Raw genomic sequence first — 21,809 nt, 5'->3', positions numbered from 1 at the left:
AAATCTGGGTCAAAGAGGTCGGTTTTAAGGAGCGTCTTAAAGGAGGAGAGAGAGAGAGGTGGAGAGGTTTAGGGAGGGAATTCCAGAGCTCAGGTCCCAGGCAGCTGAAGGTACGGCCGCCAATGGTGGAGCGATGGAAATTGGGGGGTTGCACAAGAGGCCAGAATTGGAGGAGCGCAGAAATGTCAGAGGCGTTGTAGGAGGTTACAGAGATAGGGAGGGGCGCGTGGCCGTGGACGCTCATGTGTGTCTCCTCTGACTAAGGCGCCAGCTCTCTCTCTCGGGCTGCCGCCCGCCATCCCATACCTTCGCCAGGTGGCCATTTGTCACAAGCAAGCCTGGAGCGCTGTAGCAATATTCGACCAGGGGAGGCACCGCAGCCAAGCATGACCCTGTCCAAATACACAGGTTCCCAAGGGGGAAAGTGGGGGTGGGGGCGGCTCCCAGCATGGTAACCAGGTGCAGCGACGCTGGCCAACTAGCCCTTGCCCAAGCACCGCAAAGCCATGGCCAACTATCGATAATCAGGGTCTCACTGATTGTGGTACTGAGCCAGGCAAGCAAAAAAATAAAAACTGTTGGAACACTTCATTCCCCACTACAGTTTTTGTGAAATTTGTCCTCAAGGGGACTGATATCAGTGTTAACACTTTCGATCTGAGGCAGCCAGTGTCAAAATCAAGCACTCCCAGGGCAGGTACAGCACGGGTTAGATACAGAGTAAAACTCCCTCTACACTGACCCCATCAAACACTCCCAGGGCAGGTACAGCACGGGTTAGATACAGAGTAAAGCTCCCTCTACACTGTCCCCATCAAACACTCCCAGGGCAGGTACAGCACGGGTTAGATACAGAGTAAAGCTCCCTCTATACTGTCCCATCAAACACTCCCAGGGCAGGTACAGCACGGGTTAGATACAGAGTAAAGCTCCCTCTACACTGTCCCCATCAAACACTCCCAGGGCAGGTACAGCACGGGTTAGATACAGAGTAAAGCTCCCTCTACACTGTCCCATCAAACACTCCCAGGGCAGGTACAGCACGGGTTAGATACAGAGTAAAGCTCCCTCGACACTGTCCCCATCAAACACTCCCAGGGCAGGTACAGCATGGGTTAGATACAGAGTAAAGCTCCCTCTACACTGTCCCCATCAAACACTCCCAGGGCAGATACAGCACGGGTTAGATACAGAGTGAAGCTCCCTCCACACTGTCCCATCAAACACTCCACAGGTTAGATACAGAGTAAAGCTCCCTCTACACTGTCCCCATCAAACACTCCCAGGGCAGGTACAGCACGGGTTAGATACAGAGTAAAGCTCCCTCTACACTGTCCCATCAAACACTCCCAGGGCCGGTACAGCACGGGTTAGATACAGAGTAAAGCTCCATCTACACTGTCCCATCAAACACTCCCAGGGCAGGTACAGCATGGGTTAGATACAGAGTAATGCTCCGTCTACACTGTCCCATCAAACACTCCCAGGGCAGGTACAGCACAGGTTAGATACAGAGTAAAGCTCCCTCTACACTGTCCCCATCAAACACTCCCAGGGCAGGTACAGCACGGGTTAGATACAGAGTAAAGCTCCCTCTACACTGTCCCATCAAACACTCCCAGGGCAGGTACAGCACGGGTTAGTAAAGCTCCATCTACACTGTCCCCATCAAACACTCCCAGGGCAGGTACAGCACGGGTTAGATACAGAGTAAAGCTCCCTCTACACTGTCCCATCCAACACTCCACAGGTTAGATACAGAGTAAAGCTCCCTCTACACTGTCCCCATCAAACACTCCCAGGGCAGGTACAGCACGGGTTAGATACAGAGTAAAGCTCCCTCTACACTGTCCCATCAAACACTCCCAGGGCCGCTACAGCACGGGTTAGATACAGAGTAAAGCTCCATCTACACTGTCCCATCAAACACTCCCAGGGCAGGTACAGCACGGGTTAGATACAGAGTAATGCACCCTCTACACTGTCCCATCAAACACTCCCAGGGCAGGTACAGCACAGGTTAGATACAGAGTAAAGCTCCCTCTACACTGTCCCCATCAAACACTCCCAGGGCAGGTACAGCACGGGTTAGATACAGAGTAAAGCTCCCTCTACACTGTCCCATCAAACACTCCCAGGGCAGGTACAGCACGGGTTAGTAAAGCTCCATCTACACTGTCCCCATCAAACACTCCCAGGGCAGGTACAGCACGGGTTAGATACAGAGTAAAGCTCCCTCTACACTGTCCCATCAAACACTCCCAGGGCCGGTACAGCACGGGTTAGATACAGAGTAAAGCTCCATCTACACTGTCCCATCAAACACTCCCAGGGCAGGTACAGCACGGGTTAGATACAGAGTAAAGCTCCCTCTACACTGTCCCATCAAACACTCCCAGGGCAAGTACAGCACGGGTTAGTAAAGCTCCATCTACACTGTCCCCATCAAACACTCCCAGGGCAGGTACAGCACGGGTTAGATACAGAGTAAAGCTCCCTCTACACTGTCCCATCAAACACTCCCAGGGCCGCTACAGCACGGGTTAGATACAGAGTAAAGCTCCATGTACACTGTCCCATCAAACACTGCCAGGGCAGGTACAGCACGGGTTAGATACAGAGTAAAGCTCCCTCTACACTGTCCCATCAAACACTCCCAGGGCAGGTACAGCACAGGTCAGATACAGAGTAAAGCTCCCTCTACACTGTCCCCATCAAACACTCCCAGGGCAGGTACAGCACGGGTTAGATACAGAGTAAAGCTCCCTCTACACTGTCCCATCAAACACTCCACAGGTTAGATACAGAGTAAAGCTCCCTCTACACTGTCCCCATCAAACACTCCCAGGGCAGGTACAGCACGGGTTAGATACAGAGTAAAGCTCCCTCTACACTGTCCCATCAAACACTCCCAGGGCCGGTACAGCACGGGTTAGATACAGAGTAAAGCTCCATCTACACTGTCCCATCAAACACTCCCAGGGCAGGTACAGCACGGGTTAGATACAGAGTAAAGCTCCCTCTACACTGTCCCATCAAACACTCCCAGGGCAGGTACAGCACAGGTTAGATAGAGTAAAGCTCCCTCTACACTGTCCCCATCAAACACTCCCAGGGCAGGTACAGCACGGGTTAGATACAGAGTAAAGCTCCCTCGACACTGTCCCCATCAAACACTCCCAGGGCAGGTACAGCACGGGTTAGATACAGAGTAAAGCTCCCTCTACACTGTCCCATCAAACACTCCCAGGGCCGGTACAGCACGGGTTAGATACAGAGTAAAGCTCCATCTACACTGTCCCATCAAACACTCCCAGGGCAGGTACAGCATGGGTTAGATACAGAGTAATGCTCCGTCTACACTGTCCCATCAAACACTCCCAGGGCAGGTACAGCACAGGTTAGATACAGAGTAAAGCTCCCTCTACACTGTCCCCATCAAACACTCCCAGGGCAGGTACAGCACGGGTTAGATACAGAGTAAAGCTCCCTCTACACTGTCCCATCAAACACTCCCAGGGCAGGTACAGCACGGGTTAGTAAAGCTCCATCTACACTGTCCCCATCAAACACTCCCAGGGCAGGTACAGCACGGGTTAGATACAGAGTAAAGCTCCCTCTACACTGTCCCATCCAACACTCCACAGGTTAGATACAGAGTAAAGCTCCCTCTACACTGTCCCCATCAAACACTCCCAGGGCAGGTACAGCACGGGTTAGATACAGAGTAAAGCTCCCTCTACACTGTCCCATCAAACACTCCCAGGGCCGCTACAGCACGGGTTAGATACAGAGTAAAGCTCCATCTACACTGTCCCATGAAACACTCCCAGGGCAGGTACAGCACGGGTTAGATACAGAGTAATGCTCCCTCTACACTGTCCCATCAAACACTCCCAGGGCAGGTACAGCACAGGTTAGATACAGAGTAAAGCTCCCTCTACACTGTCCCCATCAAACACTCCCAGGGCAGGTACAGCACGGGTTAGATACAGAGTAAAGCTCCCTCTACACTGTCCCATCAAACACTCCCAGGGAAGGTACAGCACGGGTTAGTAAAGCTCCATCTACACTGTCCCCATCAAACACTCCCAGGGCAGGTACAGCACGGGTTAGATACAGAGTAAAGCTCCCTCTACACTGTCCCATCAAACACTCCCAGGGCCGGTACAGCACGGGTTAGATACAGAGTAAAGCTCCATCTACACTGTCCCATCAAACACTCCCAGGGCAGGTACAGCACGGGTTAGATACAGAGTAAAGCTCCCTCTACACTGTCCCATCAAACACTCCCAGGGCAAGTACAGCACGGGTTAGTAAAGCTCCATCTACACTGTCCCCATCAAACACTCCCAGGGCAGGTACAGCACGGGTTAGATACAGAGTAAAGCTCCCTCTACACTGTCCCATCAAACACTCCCAGGGCCGCTACAGCACGGGTTAGATACAGAGTAAAGCTCCATGTACACTGTCCCATCAAACACTGCCAGGGCAGGTACAGCACGGGTTAGATACAGAGTAAAGCTCCCTCTACACTGTCCCATCAAACACTCCCAGGGCAGGTACAGCACAGGTTAGATACAGAGTAAAGCTCCCTCTACACTGTCCCCATCAAACACTCCCAGGGCAGGTACAGCACGGGTTAGATACAGAGTAAAGCTCCCTCTACACTGTCCCATCAAACACTCCCAGGGCAGGTACAGCACGGGTTAGTAAAGCTCCATCTACACTGTCCCCATCAAACACTCCCAGGGCAGGTACAGCACGGGTTAGATACAGAGTAAAGCTCCCTCTACACTGTCCCATCAAACACTCCACAGGTTAGATACAGAGTAAAGCTCCCTCTACACTGTCCCCATCAAACACTCCCAGGGCAGGTACAGCACGGGTTAGATACAGAGTAAAGCTCCCTCTACACTGTCCCATCAAACACTCCCAGGGCCGGTACAGCACGGGTTAGATACAGAGTAAAGCTCCATCTACACTGTCCCATCAAACACTCCCAGGGCAGGTACAGCACGGGTTAGATACAGAGTAAAGCTCCCTCTACACTGTCCCATCAAACACTCCCAGGGCAGGTACAGCACAGGTTAGATACAGAGTAAAGCTCCCTCTACACTGTCCCCATCAAACACTCCCAGGGCAGGTACAGCATGGGTTAGATACAGAATAAAGCTCCCTCTACACTGTCCCATCAAACACTCCCAGGGCCGGTACAGCACGGGTTAGATACAGAGTAAAGCTCCCTCTACACTGTCCCATCAAACACTCCCAGGGCAGGTACAGCACAGGTTAGATACAGAGTAAAGCTCCCTCTACACTGTCCCCATCAAACACTCCCAGGGCAGGTACAGCACGGGTTAGATACAGAGTAAAGCTCCCTCTACACTGCCCCATCAAACACTCCCAGGGCAGGTACAGCATGGGTTAGATACAGAGTAAAGCTCCCTCTACACTGTCCCCATCAAACACTCCCAGGGCAGGTACAGCACGGGTTAGATACAGAGTAAAGCCCCCTCTACCTTTTCCCAAGGGCGGGGAGAGGAGGAGGAGGTGAAGGGGAATTGGGAGAGGAGAGCTAGGACGAGGGGGGAGACACACACACAAAGACTCGGACTTACTTGGCGGCTAAATTGATGCCACATTTGTCGGTGCAGTACTTGGAGTTCTGGCGAGCCGCCAGCACACAGCCGGGGCCCAAGCACTGCCGCAGGCTGGTCAGCTCCTTGCTCTCCACCTTCTCCGGGTGTTTGGTCTTCTGCTTGTGTTTCTGCTTCTGTTTGTGTCGCTTGTACTTCTCTTCCTTCTGTAAGAAACCCCCGTAAAAAGGGGAGGAGGGGAGATCGGGTTACTGCAGAAAAGAGAGGGGGGGGGGGGGGGAGGAGGTGGGCGGTGTACGGGTGGGAGCTGGCCCACCCCGCTACCGTCCGCAGTCTCCCCAGCCTCCGCAAACGCCCTCCGCGCCTGCCCCCCGCCTCCCTTTCCCAATATCTTAATCCCCGCCACCACCGGGACAGCTAGAGGGCAAGTGGCTGCAGTCCCCCCCCACAGGCAATGAGTTCCTGTCAAGTGCCACCACCCGAGTCAAACACGCCACCATTTTGTGCACAGCAGAATCCCACAAACAGCAAATCTGCCGAAAGACTCGGTTAATCGTTTATTTAAAAAAAAATTTTTTTTTGTTTGGTCGGTGTTGGTTGGGGCGGGCGGGGGAAGAGGAGGGATGTCGGCCATGGGACGCCGGGGAGAACTGTCCCCCCACGATCCTGCCCCCCCCACCCCCGCTCTTCTTCGCGGATCTTTCAACGCCTGCCCCGTTCGGTTTAACGCCTCATCCGAAAGCCGGCTCGAGCCCCGCAACCTCCCGACTCGGGAGCTGACATGAATCTTGTCAGTCACGTGAAAATGACTTGTGTACTAACACCGGGCGGCCTGCGGGTGGCGCTGTCCAGGGAGAGTATAAATACTCGGGCACGGGCCCAGCTTGCTCAGGACATTCTTTAACAGGAACCAGTGAAGGACACAACTAGACCTCCATGTTGTAAAACAGTTGATTAAAGCCTTGCTTAATACTCTGACCAAGTGCCTAGTAGTTTTCTTACGAGGCGAGAGGGAGAGTTTATGGACATCGCGGGACCGAGGCTTGAAAAGAAGGAACTGGCCGCGGCAGCCGGCTTCGTAGAGAACGAGAGAGAAGGGATGTTTTGCGGGCGTTCGGAAACCCGCAGCGTAAAAGGGCGGGCGGGTCGCTCCTCGGGTTGTGTCCTGGTCCACTCGCGTTTCACGGGCTTTGGCTGGTCAAATCCTGCTCGGGAGCTCACAGTTACTTCTCCCAGGGAGGAGAGGAGAGGAGGGGGATGCCGCGACACGCAGGAGATGGTTTAAGCTCGGTCAGGTCCGCCTGGAGGGTTGAAGGCACACTCGCAGGCACACACACACTCACAGTTCTTATCGTGATAGTCAACGGAAACATGGTCCCTCTAATTCCTTAACACAGGGAGAGCGAGGAAGAGAGAGACAGATAGACTGAGCGAGAGAGAGAGCGATAGACAGAGACAGAGAGAGAAGCAAGAAAATGTTTTATAAAACATATTCCTTGGTGGGGGTCAAGGCTTTAACTTTTGAGCTGGAAGTGGGAGGGGCGGTATATACAAGGAACATCAGTGGAGTGGGACCAGGAGCTGGCTGGCGGGGCGCAACGTTTTTGTTAAAAACTAACAGGCACCCCTGCCCGCCCGCGGACGACTTGTTTGCTGAGCAAGCGAGCGAGAGAGCAGCTGATTGCAAGAACCCGGATCTGGAGAGAGCGAGATATTCAAACAGAGACGATGCAAACAGGTCCTGCCACCAAGAGTACGTGAATCGGCGGGTGCATGCGTGCGTGTGTGAGCAGGTCTCGTTGTCCAGCCGTGCGAGAGACGGGGCACGGCGAGGAAATACACGTTTAAGCACATGGTCGGTCCGGTTACTCATAGCTACGGTTTGCGAGGCCGACTGAAATGGGGCTCTAGTGCCCCCTCTTTTAAAAAAAAAAAAATGCCTGTTCTTTTTGTTCTAACGTTACGTTTCCTTGGAAGGGGATGGTGGGCGAATGATCAAGGTGGCCACTCTTGCGCACGGCAGGAGGTTTGAACTGCAGCAGAGCAAAAGGAGTGTCACACACCAGCTTGAGAACTGACGAGTCTCCGGCAGGGGGAAAAGAGGGGAGGGGGAGGGGGTCGGCATTGACAACTCCCGCCCCCCTGACTCCAGGGCCCCTTTCTGCGTGGGGGACGGAGGGAGGGGATACATGGTAGGGCCGAGAGGGGGCCCCCCCTCCCTCCCGTCAACGTCGAGAGGCGTTGCTCGCTCACACGCACAGCCAGCTGCGACAGACGCGGCCTCCTGGCACTCTTGGGTCACTCCCGAAGAGGAGGGCATTGCAAGCCCAATCGATGCCGGTGTTGGTACAGCGCAGGCTGCGGGGAGGGTGGTGGTGCGGGGTGGGGTGGAGACGACGACTTCCTGTCAGGTGGAGCCCTGCCGAATGACTCGGCCTCTCTCCTGGTACATTTTTACCTCAACGTTTTATATATATCTGCGTATCGATCCAAAACGTGACCCTGTGCGCTAAGTGTCAGCCTCTGGGATGAACGGCGAATGAATGCCTTTTGCCACTTGGTTCTGCACTGGTACGGCACGCTCCCGAATCTCGCAGACTGACGGAAAAACACCGCGCTGACGGAATGCTGGTTCAGGCTAAGGAAAATAATTGGCATTTAGGATTACACAGAAGGATGAAATCAGATCGGATTAACAGAACTTCAGTTAAATTTTACACCACCCGTTCCAGAACCGTATAAGCTCAAAAAAGGGAGGGAGAGAAAGCAGAGGGAATTGGGACCGGGAACGGATTTGCAACCCCCGCCACCCCCCCTCCCCCCAAAGGAGCCCACAATCACTGGGCCTTAGCGCGCAGGAACACCTGGGTTTGCAGGAGCAATAGCAAGGGGCAGACAGCGAGGGCCCTGAGAGAGAAGCATCCTCCTCCTGTTCTTCGAGGCTGGAGGCCAACGTTCCTGGCCTGGGACTGGAGTGAGTCAGGCCTCGGTCTATAAACTGAGGCCACAACTATAGGCAGTCTTTGGGTGGGCCCCACCTGGTGCTATGCTGGGGAGGGGTTGTGGGGGGAGGAAAGAAAGGGGTGGCCTACAACCAGGACAGCTGCCCAACCCAATAGGCAAATCAGGAGACGATGGGGCTCCTGGCATAGCTATAGGAGGTCTCTGTCTGTCTCTTTCTCTTGCGTCCCTTTGACGTGCAGGAGGGGACGCGACCCTCCATTGCAAGGGGGGCTAAACCATTCAGATTCACTTCTCGCAAGCGACAACCTCGTCAGTCGAGTCGGCGTTTCACCCGCCAAGCGGCCTCCAAACCACCAGGGCCGAAAGGCAAGTTTGGCAAAGGCCGAGAGCCTCACTCCCCCCCCCCACCACACACAATCTCCCAAGTGGGAGAGAGCTGTCACAGCGGATCTGCGTTCGAGCAGGCTGTAAATATAAGCAAGTGTCAGCCCGGCAGTCAGTATTAATCAGTCCCACCTCGATGGATTGGATTGGATGTGTCGTTGGCGGGGGGCGGGGGATGGCTTGGAGTCCTGTAACCCTGGTTAAACACGAACACAGACGGGTTATCTTGCTCTGAAGTGGACCAAGACAGGACTCTGCTCCTCAGCAGAGAGCCGGGGGAACAACTCCTCCCAAGGACAGCCTCGGGGCTCAGCGCGATCTGTACCCCTTCTGATAAGCGTCTAACAGCGCCAGGCAGGCTACACGGGTCGTGATGTGCTCCCGAAATCAGTCAGTGCAGAGTATACACACATACCACCGCCCCCCTCCTCTGACTATGATCAGCTGCGCAAACCTCCACTCACCGGCCCCGCACTGCGCCCCCAGACAAATGACAGCGCGCGCTTTAAATAACGAGCGTCCCTGTATTGGCGCGTTGCGCAAAACTCCACCCCGCCCCACCAGGCAGATCGTTGCAAACAGCCTCCAAAAAAAAAAAGACGCAGCCCCGACGGAGAAAGGTCCAGCTACCATCTGCGGCCTGTGCTGGGATCTTTGCTCTCCAGCCGGGACAGGTGGGGGGTGGGGGAAAGGAGCCAGGTCGATCGCCATCTGGCGACCCGTCAGCTGAGGGAGGGCAGGATCAGGCGCAGCTGTGATGCCCCAGTGGGCGAATAGCTGGCCGCCCGGGCCCGCGGAGAGCTACTCGAGAGGCCGCAGTGTAGCGTGCGGCTGACACCCGGGGCGGGGAGGGGGTCTGAAGGGAAGGACACAGTGTCTCGCGCAGGCTGGCGTGAAGAGGCTGAATTTCACGGGAACGTCACGTCCTGCACCCTCTCCCTCGCACATTGCCTTCGGTTCAGCACAGGTGATTAATATTGGAAAGCAGCAAGAGGCTGAGGAGATGCTGCCCTCCGGAGGGGAGCAGGCGGAATGACGCACGGGGATACAGTCCGAGTGAGACGGCTGAGACCGTTTATCAAGCCCGAAACAAAGGGTGTGGGCGAGAGGAGGGTGCCGGCATTCCTCGCGATCGCCCCGGACGCGGTGCCCAGCTAACGCCCGGCGGCCCTCTGCAGAATAAGTCTCGCTGCTGCCTCTCCCACACGCCCAGCGAGCCCAAAACTTTCCACTGCTGCCCGCACTGGAGATTCTTGGAACGCCCGAGTACAGGGAGACAAACGAGGTGTTCAAATCAAACGGGAGCAAGAGAGGGGAGGAGAGCGAGAGTGTGCGCGGGGGAGGAGGGGTGTGCATCGGAATATAGGGACAGGAGTCAGCCATTCAGCCCCTCGAACCTGTTCCGCCATTCAATGAGAAGAGTGCACAGGGCAGCATAAGTGTGCAAGAGTGTGTTGCGGGGAAGAGTGCGCAAGAGATGAAACATGAGCAAGGGAGGGGATGAGAGCAGCGAAGGAGGAGAATGAGCGTGTGTGCAGGGGAGGGGGAGAGAGAGAGCAGGGAAAGAGACACACTCCCGGAGACCCCCCCGTAATTACCGTCACACTGCCGGGGACCCCCTGTAAATACTGACACACTCCCGGAGACCCCCCCGTAATTACCGTCACACTGCCGGGGACCCCCTGTAAATACTGACACACTCCCAGAGACCCCCCCGTAATTACCGTCACACTCCCGGAGACCCCCCCGTAATTACCGTCACACTCCCGGGGACCCCCCCGTAAATACTGACACACTCCCGGAGACCCCCCCGTAATTACCGTCACACTCCCGGGGACCCCCTGTAAATACTGACACACTCCCAGGGACCCCCTGTAAATACTGACACACTCCCGGGATTACCCCGTAAATACTGACACATTCCCAAGGACATCCTGTAAATACTGACACACTCCCGGGGACCCCCTGTAAATACTGACACACTCCCGGGATTACCCCGTAAATACTGACACATTCCCAAGGACATCCTGTAAATACTGACACACTCCCGGGGACCCTCTGTAAATACTGACACACTCCCGGGATTTCCCCGTAAATACTGACACATTCCCAGGGACATCCTGTAAATACTGACACACTCCCGGGGACCCCCTGTAAATACTGACACACTCCCGGGGACCCCCTGTAAATACTGACATACTCCCGGGGACCCCCTGTAAATACTGACACATTCCCAAGGACATCCTGTAAATACTGACACACTCCCGGGGACCCCCTGTAAATACTGACACACTCCCGGGGAAGCACCTGTAAATACTGACACACTCCCGGGGACCCCCTGTAAATACTGACACACTCCCGGGGACCCCCTGTAAATACTGACATACTCCCGGGGACCCCCTGTAAATACTGACACATTCCCAAGGACATCCTGTAAATACTGACACACTCCCGGGGACCCCCTGTAAATACTGACACACTCCCGGGGAAGCACCTGTAAATACTGACACACTCCCGGGGACCCCCTGTAAATACTGACACACTCCCGGGGACCCCCCCGTAATTACCGTCACACTGCCGGGGCTTCCCTGTAAATACTGACCACACTCCTTGGGCACAACAGTACTTAGTTTCAGATTTGTCCTCAATCTATACAGACAACCCTCCCCACAGGGAATACGAAGCGATCTGCAGCGTCACTTAGACTCGCAGTCACCACGCCGGGGGGGGTGGGGGGTGGGGGGCGGTGCGCAGACTCTCCCCCCGCCACACCCCCACCACGAGCGCAGGCCAACAATCGAGACACCCGCGCACCGGAAGGAGCACGCGGGCTGGGGCACCGACGCGGGCCGCTGGCGCAAACCGTGTAATTGAGGTTGACGGGTGGAGGGATGACTTCCCACGAGGTGCAATTTGCATCGCACGGGGCGCCAGGGCGGAAGCTGAAATCAAGTGGGGCGGGTTGAGAGAGAAAGAGAAAGAATGAGAGGGGAAAAAAAGAGAAAGGGAAAGAAAGAGGAGAGAAAGAGAATAGAGAGAAAGAGAAAGAGCATGGCCCGCTCCCTGTCCATTGTCCATCACCCCACCTGCTCTCAGACGCTTAGTCCGCCCCCACGCTCTCCGTCACCCGGACCCCACCCCCCACGCTCTCCGTCACCCGGACCCCGTCCCCCACGCTCTCCGTCACCCGGACCCCGTCCCCCACGCTGTCCGTCACCCGGACCCCGTCCCCCACGCTGTCCGTCACCCGGACCCCGTCCCCCTCGCTCTCCGTCACCCGGACCCCACCCCCCACGCTCTCCGTCACCCGGACCCCGTCCCCACGCTCTCCGTCACCCGGACCCCGTCCCCCACGCTGTCCGTCACCCGGACCCCGTCCCCCTCGCTCTCCGTCACCCGGACCCCGTTCCCCTCGCTTTCCGTCACCCAGACCCCACCCCCCACGCTCCGTCACCTAGTTCTTGTCCCCCGCTCTCCGTCGCCTGGGCCACCCCCCCCTCCCAAACTCGCTCTGTGTCGTCGGGAATCACCACCCCACAAATCATCCGGAGCCGCCACTGCCCCCCTCCCCTACGTCGTCCAGACCACCCCCCCCATCCCTCGTTGTCCGGACCCCCCTCCCTCTCCATCGTCTGGACTCCCCCTCCCTCTCCATGGTCCGGACTCCCCCTCCCTCTCCATGGTCCGGACTCCCCCTCCCTCGTCCGGACTCCCCTTCCCTCTCCCTCGTCCGGACTCCCCTTCCCTCTCCATGGTCCGGACTCCCCCTCACTCTCCATGGTCCGGACTCCCCCTCCCTCTCCATGGTCCGGACTCCCCCTCCCTCGTCCGGACTCCCCTTCCCTCGTCCGGACTCCCCCTCACTCTCCATGGTCCGGACTCCCCCTCACTCTCCATGGTCCGGACTTCCCCTCCCTCTCCATGGTCCGGACTCCCCCTCCCTCGTTGTCCGGACTCCCCCTCCCTCTCCATGGTCCGGACTCCCCCTCCCTCGTTGTCCGGACTCCCCCTCCCTCGTTGTCCGGACTCCCCCTCCCTCGTTGTCCGGACTCCCCCTCCCTCGTTGTCCGGACTCCCCCTCCCTCGTTGTCCGGACTCCCCCTCCCTCGTTGTCCGGACTCCCCCTCCCTCGTTGTCCGGACTCCCCCTCCCTCGTTGTCCGGACTCCCCCTCCCTCGTTGTCCGGACTCCCCCTCCCTCGTTGTCCGGACTCCCCCTCCCTCGTTGTCCGGACTCCCCCTCCCTCGTTGTCCGGACTCCCCCTCACTCTCTATGGTCCGGACTCCCCTCCCTCGTTGTCCGGACTCCCCCTCCCTCGTTGTCCGGACTCCCCCTCCCTCGTTGTCCGGACTCCCCCTCCCTCGTTGTCCGGACTCCCCCTCCCTCGTTGTCCGGACTCCCCCTCCCTCGTTGTCCGGACTCCCCCTCCCTCGTTGTCCGGACTCCCCCTCCCTCGTTGTCCGGACTCCCCCTCCCTCGTTGTCCGGACTCCCCCTCACTCTCCATGGTCCGGACTCCCCTCCCTTGTTGTCCGGACTCCCCCTCGCTCTCCATGGTCCGGACTCCCCCTCCCTTGTTGTCCGGACTCCCCCTCCCTCGTTGTCCGGGCACCCCTCCCTCTCCATGGTCCGGACTCCCCCTTCCTCGTTGTCCGGACACCCCTCGCCCTCCATGGCCCGGACTCCCCCTCCCTCGTTGTCCGGACACCCCTCCCTCTCCATGGTCCGGACTCCCCCTTCCTCGTTGTCCGGACACCCCTCCCTCTCCATGGTCCGGACTCCCCCTCCCTCGTTGTCCGGACACCCCTCCCTCTCCATGGTCCGGACTCCCCCTTCCTCGTTGTCCGGACACCCCTCGCCCTCCATGGCCCGGACTCCCCCTCCCTCGTTGTCCGGACACCCCTCCCTCTCCATGGTCCAGACTCCCCCTTCCTCGTTGTCCGGACACCCCTCCCTCTCCATGGTCCGGACTCCCCCTCCCTCGTTGTCCGGACACCCCTCCCTCTCCATGGTCCGGACTCCCCCTTCCTCGTTGTCCGGACACCCCTCGCTCTCCATGGCCCGGACTCCCCCTCCCTCGTTGTCCGGACTCCCCCCCCCCCCCTCCTCCATTGTCCGGACTCCCCCCCCCTCCCCCATTGTCCGGACTCCCCCCCCCCCCCCGTTGTCCGGACTCCCCCCCCCCTCCCCCGTTGTCCGGACTCCCCCCCCCTCCCCCGTTGTCCGGACCTCCCCCCCTCCCCCGTTGTCCGGACTCCCCCCCCCTCCCCCGTTGTCCGGACTCCCCCCTCCCCCGTTGTCCGGACTACCCCCCCTCCCTCGTTGTCCGGACTCCGCCCCCTCCCCCGTTGTCCGGACTCCCCCCCCTCCCCCGTTGTCCGGACTCCCCCTCCCTCGTTGTCCGGACCCCCCTTGCTCTCCATGGTCCGGACTCCCCCTCCCTCGTTGTCCGGACCCCCCTCGCTCTCCATGGTCCAGCTCCCCTAGCCCCTCGCTGGGACCGTTGAAACACCCAGTGAGACTTCACCCCATTATTACAGGCGCAGTTAATGCCCCGGCGACCGAGCCTCACTGCGCGTTGTGTTTTTGAAGGGGAGGGCCTTTCGGTACAGTGCAGTACGACTGCGGTTAAACACCCAGCCCCGGCCAGCAGTTCCTGCATGCACAGTGGACAGTCACACACGCTGAACGCTCTTACCTTTTTGTCCGACTTCTTATCCCTCCGCTGTACGTGTTTTACCTTCACGGCTCGTTTGCGCAGTGGCGGGTCGATAAACAGGGCGTCCTCGGCCTCGCTGAGCCACGGCTGTCAGAGGAGGAGAGACGGGAAAGGTGGTCAGTGACTCCGCTCAGCAAAAGTACCAGACTTAAGGCAGCCCAGACTGACCCAATCCCACATTATTGCACCCCCCCACTTGCTGATTATCCAAGTTACTGCGGCCAATGCTGCCCTGCACCAGATCCCTCAACTCCACCCGCCCGCCTTCTCCCCATATCCCTCAACCCCGCCCCGCCCGCTCCCCGTCTCCCTCAACCCCCGCCCGCCCGCCTTCTCCCCGTCTCCCTCAACCCCCGCCCCGCCCGCTCCCCGTCTCCCTCAACCCCGCCCGCCCGCCTTCTCCCCCGTCTCCCTCAACCCCACCTACCCACCTTCTCCCCATCTCCCTCAACCCCACCCACCCACCTTCTCCCCGTCTCCCCCAACCCCACCCACCCACCTTCTCCCCATCTCCCTCAACCCCACCCACCCACCTTCTCCCCATGTCCCTCAACCCCACCCCACACCCACCTTCTCCCCGTCTCCCCCAACCACCCACCTTCTCCCCATCTCCCTCAACCCCACCCACCCACCTTCTCCCCATGTCCCTCAACCCCACCCACCCACCTTCTCCCCGTCTCCCCCAACCACCCACCTTCTCCCCATCTCCCTCAACCCCACCCACCCACCTTCTCCCCATATCCCTCAACCCCACCTACCCACCTTCTCCCCATCTCCCTCAACCCCAACCACCCACCTTCTCCCCATCTCCCTCAACCCACCCACCCACCTTCTCCCCATATCCCTCAACCCCCACCTACCCACCTTCTCCCCATCTCCCTCAACCCCACCCACCCACCTTCTCCCCGTCTCCCTCAACCCTACCCACCCACCTTCTCCCCATCTCCCTCAACCCCACCCACCTTCTCCCCATCTCCCTCAACCCCACCCACCTTCTCCCCATCTCCCTCAACCCCACCCACCCACCTTCTCCCCATCTCCCCCAACCCCACCCCACCTTCTCCCCATCTCCCTCAACCCCACCCACCCACCTTCTCCCCATATCTCTCATCCTCACCCACCCACCTTCTCCCCATCTCCCTCAACCCCACCCACCCACCTTCTCCCCATCTCCCTCAACCTCACCCACACCCACCTTCTCCCCATCTCCCTCAACCCCACCCACCCACCTTCTCCCCATCTCCCTCAACCCCACCCACCCACCTTCTCCCCATCTCCCTCAACCCCACCCACCCACCTTCTCCCCATCTCCCTCAACCCCACCCACCCACCTTCTCCCCATCTCCCTCAACCCCACCCACCCACCTTCTCCCCATCTCCCTCAACCCCACCCACCCACCTTCTCCCCATCTCCCTCAACCTCACCCACCCACCTTCTCCCCATCTCCCTCAACCCCGCCCGCCCGCCTTCTCCCCGTCTCCCTCAACCCCACATCCTCCCCATATCCCTCCACCCCCACCACTTCACCATGTCCTACAATCCATTCTTTCTGCAGAAACCCACCCAATTTACCCGTGACCCCATTTACACTGTCTCCTTCAACATCCTTCCCTGGTAACCTATTCGAACCACTCCAAGAGCCCCTCTTACGCCTAACTTCCGAATTTGATGACTACACGAGACACACACGATATTAAAAGTTGGAGGTGAAGTGTCCAATTTCTGTGTCACTTCCGTCCTGTCACACTTGAGGATATCCTGACTGACAGTGAGCAATAGGGAGTCAGGAGCTAAGTGTGATGGATGACTCCTCTACAGTTCCTAGTTTTTCCTAAGTGGTGAGAGACTCGGAACTGTAGCGGAGCAAAGAGATTTGGGAGTTCACAATCGTTAAAAGCCAGACCCCTTCTGGAGCACTGGGCCCCGCACCTCAGGAAGGGTATATTGGGTCTCGGAGGGGGGGGGGGGGGGGGGGGGGGGGTGCAGCGCAGATTCACCAGAACGACACTGAGGCTTGAAGGGTTAAAATAAATAAACTTGGAATATTTCCCCTCGAGTATAGGAGATTAAGGGGTGATCTGTTAAAAGGATTCGGTAGGGTGGAGAAACTATTCCTCTGGTGGGGGAGTCAAGAACAAGGGGGCACGATGGCGTACTTAAGTTCCTCATGCTTGCAATGGTGGAAACGTGACGGGCAGCACAAGCTACAGATAAAATTAATATATTGTGGATATATGTCAAGTTGATAACAGCATAAAAGGGCTAAAAGGGTTACCATAGAAGATAGGAGTCGTCGGCCATTCGGCCCCTCGAGACTGCTCCGCCATTCAGTGAGATCATGGCTGATCATCCAAATTCAGTACCCGGTCCCTGCCTTCTCTCCATATCCCTTGATCCCCTTAGCCTTAAGAAATTAAATTACTTGGACAGGTTGCACAGACTGGGCTTGTATTCCCTCGAGGATAGAAGATGGCCCTGTGGGTAGCGGAGCGGGCCCAGGGGCCGTGTAGCCTGATCCTGCTCCTATTTCGTGTGTCTAATTCTGTTAGATTCAGGAGATGGTTCTGTGATAGTGGGATTGGCGGTTAGGATCAGATCAGCCATGATCTTATTGAATGGCGGAGCAGGCTCGAGGGGCCGATTGGCCTACTCCTGCTCCTATTTCCTATGTTCTTATGGTGATCTGATCGAGGTGTTTGAGATGATTAAAGGGGTCGATCGAGAAAGAAACTATTTCCTCTGGTGGGGGGAGTCCAGAACAAGGGGGCAGAACCTTCAAATTAGAGCCAGGCCGTTCAGGAAGCACTTCTTCACACAAAGGGCAGTGGAAATCTGGAACACTCTCACCCTCAAAGAGCTGTCGAGGCTGGGGGTCAATTGGAAATTTCAAAACCGAGATGGATAGATTTTTGTTGGGGAGGGTATTAAGGGATACGGAACCAAGGCGGCTAGCTGGAGCTAAGATACAGATTGGCCGTGATCGAACTGAATGGCGGAACAGACTCGAGGGCATGAATGGCCGCCTCCTGTTCCCGTGTTCCTCGAGGGATATTGGTAAGATGGGGAATGGGCTAGACAGTGGCAGATGGAATTCACTGTGAAGGGGAGGGGAAGGGGGGCGAGGAGGCCATAAAGGAATTTGAACCGGAGGATGAGAGTTTGAAAACCGAGGTGTTGCCGGACAGGGAGCCAATGTAGTACGGCAAGCACGGGGGGTGGGGGGGGGGCGGTGATGGTGTGAACGGGACTGGGTGCGAGTTAGGACACGGGGGCAGCAGAGTTTTAGATGAGTGGATGGTTACGGAGAAAGGAAGGTGAGAGGCCCGGCCAGGAGAGGGTTGGAATAGAAAGCACAAGCCACACGCAAAACTTTTGACACACGTCAACTTTGTAAGAATAGGTGTACAGGAAACTCTCGATTTACCGGCACCTAAATAACCGGAAATCTCTGTTAACCGGCAAAATTCAGGAGTAGGTTCAGGTTAAGTTTTACTTCATATTAGTGGCCGTTCCTGGATCTCGTGGCTGTGTAACCGGGGTTCCTGCACTTGCGGGACGCTTGGTCTGTGGCCGGAGTTCCTGCACCTGTTGCTAAGCAACAGGGAAGCCTGGATTTGTTGCTGTGTACGGAGCTCTCGTACCTTTTAACTCTACCTCTCTGTAATCCGGACTTTTTGATAAACCGGCACCACGCCGGTGCCAGATAATAAAGAGTTTCCTGTACTAGGTTGGATATTTCTGGAGTAGAAAATATATATATCCACATAATATTAGTACTTATTCAGCAGCAGCTATGCAAGGCCAGTCCTGGGACCACTGGAGACATTACCTCATTGACCATCCACGAGAAGATGCGATAAATCAGTCAAGTGACTGTAGGGAGGCGACGTGGGATGAATAGGCTTGTTATGGATGTACTGGAAGGCGATAAGGAGCAAGGCCATAACTGCGTCACCACATTACAGGAAACATGTGATCGCACTAGAGAGGGTGAAGAGGAGATTTACCAGGGTGCGGCCAGGACTGGAGGAGTTTTAGCGATGAGGAAAGATTGGACAGGCTGGGTTGTTTTTGCTTTGGAACAGAGGCGGCGGAGGGGAGACTTAATTGAGGTGATGAGGGGGCCTAGATCGAGTGGATAGGAAGGACCTATTTCCCTTAGCAGAGAGGTCAATAACCAGGGGGCATAGATTTAAAGTCATTGGGAGAAGGATTGGAGGGGAGTTGAGGAGACTTTTTTCACCCAGAGGGTGGTGGGGGTCTGGAACTCACTGTCTGAAAGGGTGAAACATAGAAGATAGGAGCAGGAGTAGGCCATTCGGCCCCTCGAGTCTGCTCCACCATTCAATGAGATCATGGCTGATCGTCCAAATTCAGTCCCATATCCCTTTAGCCTTAAGAAATATATCCAACTCCTTCTTGAATATATTTAATGAATTGGCCTCAACTGCCTTCTGTGGTAGAGAATTCCACAGGTTCACCACTCTCTGGGTGAAGAAATTCCTCCTCATCTCTGTCCTAAATGGCTTACCCACTTATCCTTAGACTGTGACCCCTGGTTCTGGATTCCCCCCGCCCATCGGGAACATCCTTCCTGCATCTAGTCTGTCTAGTCCTGTTAGAATTTTATAAGTTTCAATGAGATCCCCTCTCATTCTTCTAAACTCGAGCGAATATAAGCCTAATCGACCCAATCTCTCCTCATACGTCATTCCTGCCATCCCAGGTATCAGTCTGGTGAATCTTCGCTGCACTCCCTCCATGGCAAGAACATCCTTCCTCAGATAATAAGATTCTATAATGAAGAGTTAAAAGCAGAGTTTCACGATTTCCTAGGCCTCGGACTTTTTTTTCTCCGCTTATGGGATCTGGGCGTCGCTGGCAAGGCCGGCATTTATTGCCCATCCCTAGTTGCCCCTTAAGAAGGTGGTGGTGAGCCGCCTTCTTGAACCGCTGCAGCCCGTGTGGTGAAGGTGCTCCCACAGTGCTGTTACAACTGAGTGGCCATTTCAGAGGGCGGTCAAGAGTCAACCACATTGCTGTGGGTCTGGAGTCACATACCGGCCAGACCGGGTAAAGGCGGTAGATTTCCTTCCCTAAAGGACATTAGTTTCAGGATAAGGGGTTTTTAACGATAATCCGGTAGTTTCACGGTCACCATTACCTGATACTAGCTTTTTTTTTTTAAATTCCAGATTTATTTAATTAACTGATTTTAATTGCCCCAGCTTCCGTGGGTGGGAGTTGAACTTATGTCTCTGGATCATTAGTCCAGGTCTCTGGATTACTAGTCCAGTAACAGAATTACTACGTCACCGTACCCGGTTGACCTCACCAGCCTCCTCCAATGCCTCTCCACCGTTGTCCAGCTGCGTGGGACTGACTCGCTGACCGACAATGGCTCCCGGTTAAGCAGCGCCTCGATTTCAAAATTCTCACCCTTGTTTTCGAATCCATGGCCTCCTCGCCCCTCCCCATCTCTGATCTCCACCAGCCCCACCCCAGAGATATCTGCACTCTAATTCTGGCCTCTTAATCATCCCTGATTATAATGGCTCAACCATTGGCGGATTTGCCTCGACCCCCAAGGTCTGGAATTCCCTCCCTAAACCTGGTGGGATTTGAACGCACGTCTCTGGATCATTAGTCCAGGCCTTTGGGTTGCTAGCCCGGTGACGTTACCACTACGCTACCGTTCCCCTGATTGGGGGGAGAGGGGGAGAAACCCAGTCAAGGTGGAGACCAGATCATCTGTTTTTGTTATATTGGCTGAGGGATAAATATTGGGCCCCAGGACGCCGGGGAGAACTCACCCCCTGCTCTTCTTAGATTGGGAGAAGGGGAAGTGCAACGAGACCTGGGTGTCCTTGTGCACCAGTCGCTGAAGGTAAGCATGCAGGTGCAGCAGGCGGTTAAGAAGGCAAATGGTATGTTGGCCTTCGTAGCGAGAGGGTTCGAGTGCAGGAACAAGGATGTCTTGCTGCAGTTGTACAGGGCCTTGGTGAGACCACACCTTGAGTATTGTGTGCAGTTTTGGTCGCCTTATCTGAGGAAGGATGTTCTTGCCATGGAGGGAGTGCAGCGAAGATTCACCAGGCTGATACCTGGGATGGCAGGAATGATGTATGAGGAGAGATTGGGTCGATTGGGCTTATATTCGCTGGAGTTTAGAAGAATGAGAGGGGATCTCATTGAAACTTATAAAATTCTAACAGGACTAGACAGACTAGATGCAGGAAGGCTGTTCCCGGTGGTCGGGGAGCCCAGAACCAGGGGTCACAGTCTAAGGATAAGGGGTAAGCCATTTAGGACAGAGATGAAGAGGAATTTCTTCACCCAGAGAGTGGTGAACCTGTGGAATTCTCTACCACACAAGGCAGTTGAGGCCAATACATTAAATATATTCAAGAAGGAGTTAGATATATTTCTTAAGGCTAAAGGGATCAAGGGATATGGGGAGAAAGCAGGGACAGGGTACTGAATTTGTATGATCAGCCATGATCTCATTGAATGGTGGAGCGGGTTCGAGGGGCTGAATGGCCTACTCCTGCTCCTATCTTCTATGTTTCTGTGATCTCATTGAATGGCGGAGCGGGCTCGAGGGGCCGAATGGCCTCCTCCTGCTCCTATCTTCGATGTTTCTATAAACGCAGGAAAGACGCGGGGGGGGCTCGGGAATCAACTGACCTTGTTCTGGTCGCCGCTGCTAAGCGACGCCGCGTAGTCGTGGTACAGTGGGGGCCGCCGGGCCGCGCTCGCCGTCGGAGGACAGGGACTCGGGGTCGGTCTTCACCTGCGCCAGCTGCTCTTTGATAATCATCAGCTCGTCGTCCCGCACCCGCAGCAGTTTCTAGCAAAATAGAGCAGAGTTTAAGCGAGAGCTGGCTGGCGCCAAACCGGCACCTGCAGCTGAGAGAGAGAGAGAGAGAGCGAGAAACAGAGAGAGAAAGAGAGAGAAAGTGAATGGCTCAGAGGCTCTGGTCAGTGTGGAGTCGGTGAGGTGCTGCTAAGGTGCTAAGTGTTAAGAGAATTTTTAAAAAAAACTACCAGAGAGCACGGAACAAAAAAAAGTCTCTTTATTGTGGATGGTTTTTCTTTCGCCTCTCGGCGAGTCGACGATACAGGTTTTTTTTATTCCTCTC

At 56.2% G+C, this 21,809-nt stretch overlaps 1 protein-coding gene across 4 annotated transcripts in view; it reads right to left on the bottom strand.

Annotated features, from left to right (window-relative positions):
- The window catches only part of LOC147086843 (CXXC-type zinc finger protein 1-like), a 60,004-nt gene that overhangs the window by 12,558 nt on the left and 25,637 nt on the right, over positions 1–21,809 (bottom strand). Inside the window, exons 6-7 of one of the 4 annotated variants that reach the window (XM_085979023.1) lie at positions 14,646–14,753; positions 5,622–5,803 (exon numbers count right to left, since the gene is read on the bottom strand). In XM_085979023.1, coding sequence (XP_085835149.1) covers positions 5,622–5,803; positions 14,646–14,753 — 290 coding nt within the window. Of the gene's footprint in view, positions 1–5,621; positions 5,807–14,645; positions 14,754–21,809 lie in introns of all 4 variants that reach the window. The other 3 variants (XM_085979022.1, XM_085979025.1, XM_085979026.1) reach the window with 3 other exon arrangements.

This window comes from Somniosus microcephalus, unplaced genomic scaffold, assembly GCF_052327205.1.
Source record: "Somniosus microcephalus isolate GS21.2 unplaced genomic scaffold, FLI_Smic_1.0 unresolved_chr7, whole genome shotgun sequence".
Lineage (NCBI taxonomy): Eukaryota > Metazoa > Chordata > Chondrichthyes > Squaliformes > Somniosidae > Somniosus > Somniosus microcephalus.
Note: the sequence above shows the minus strand (reverse complement) of the source record. Positions and strands in the feature narration are given on the sequence as shown.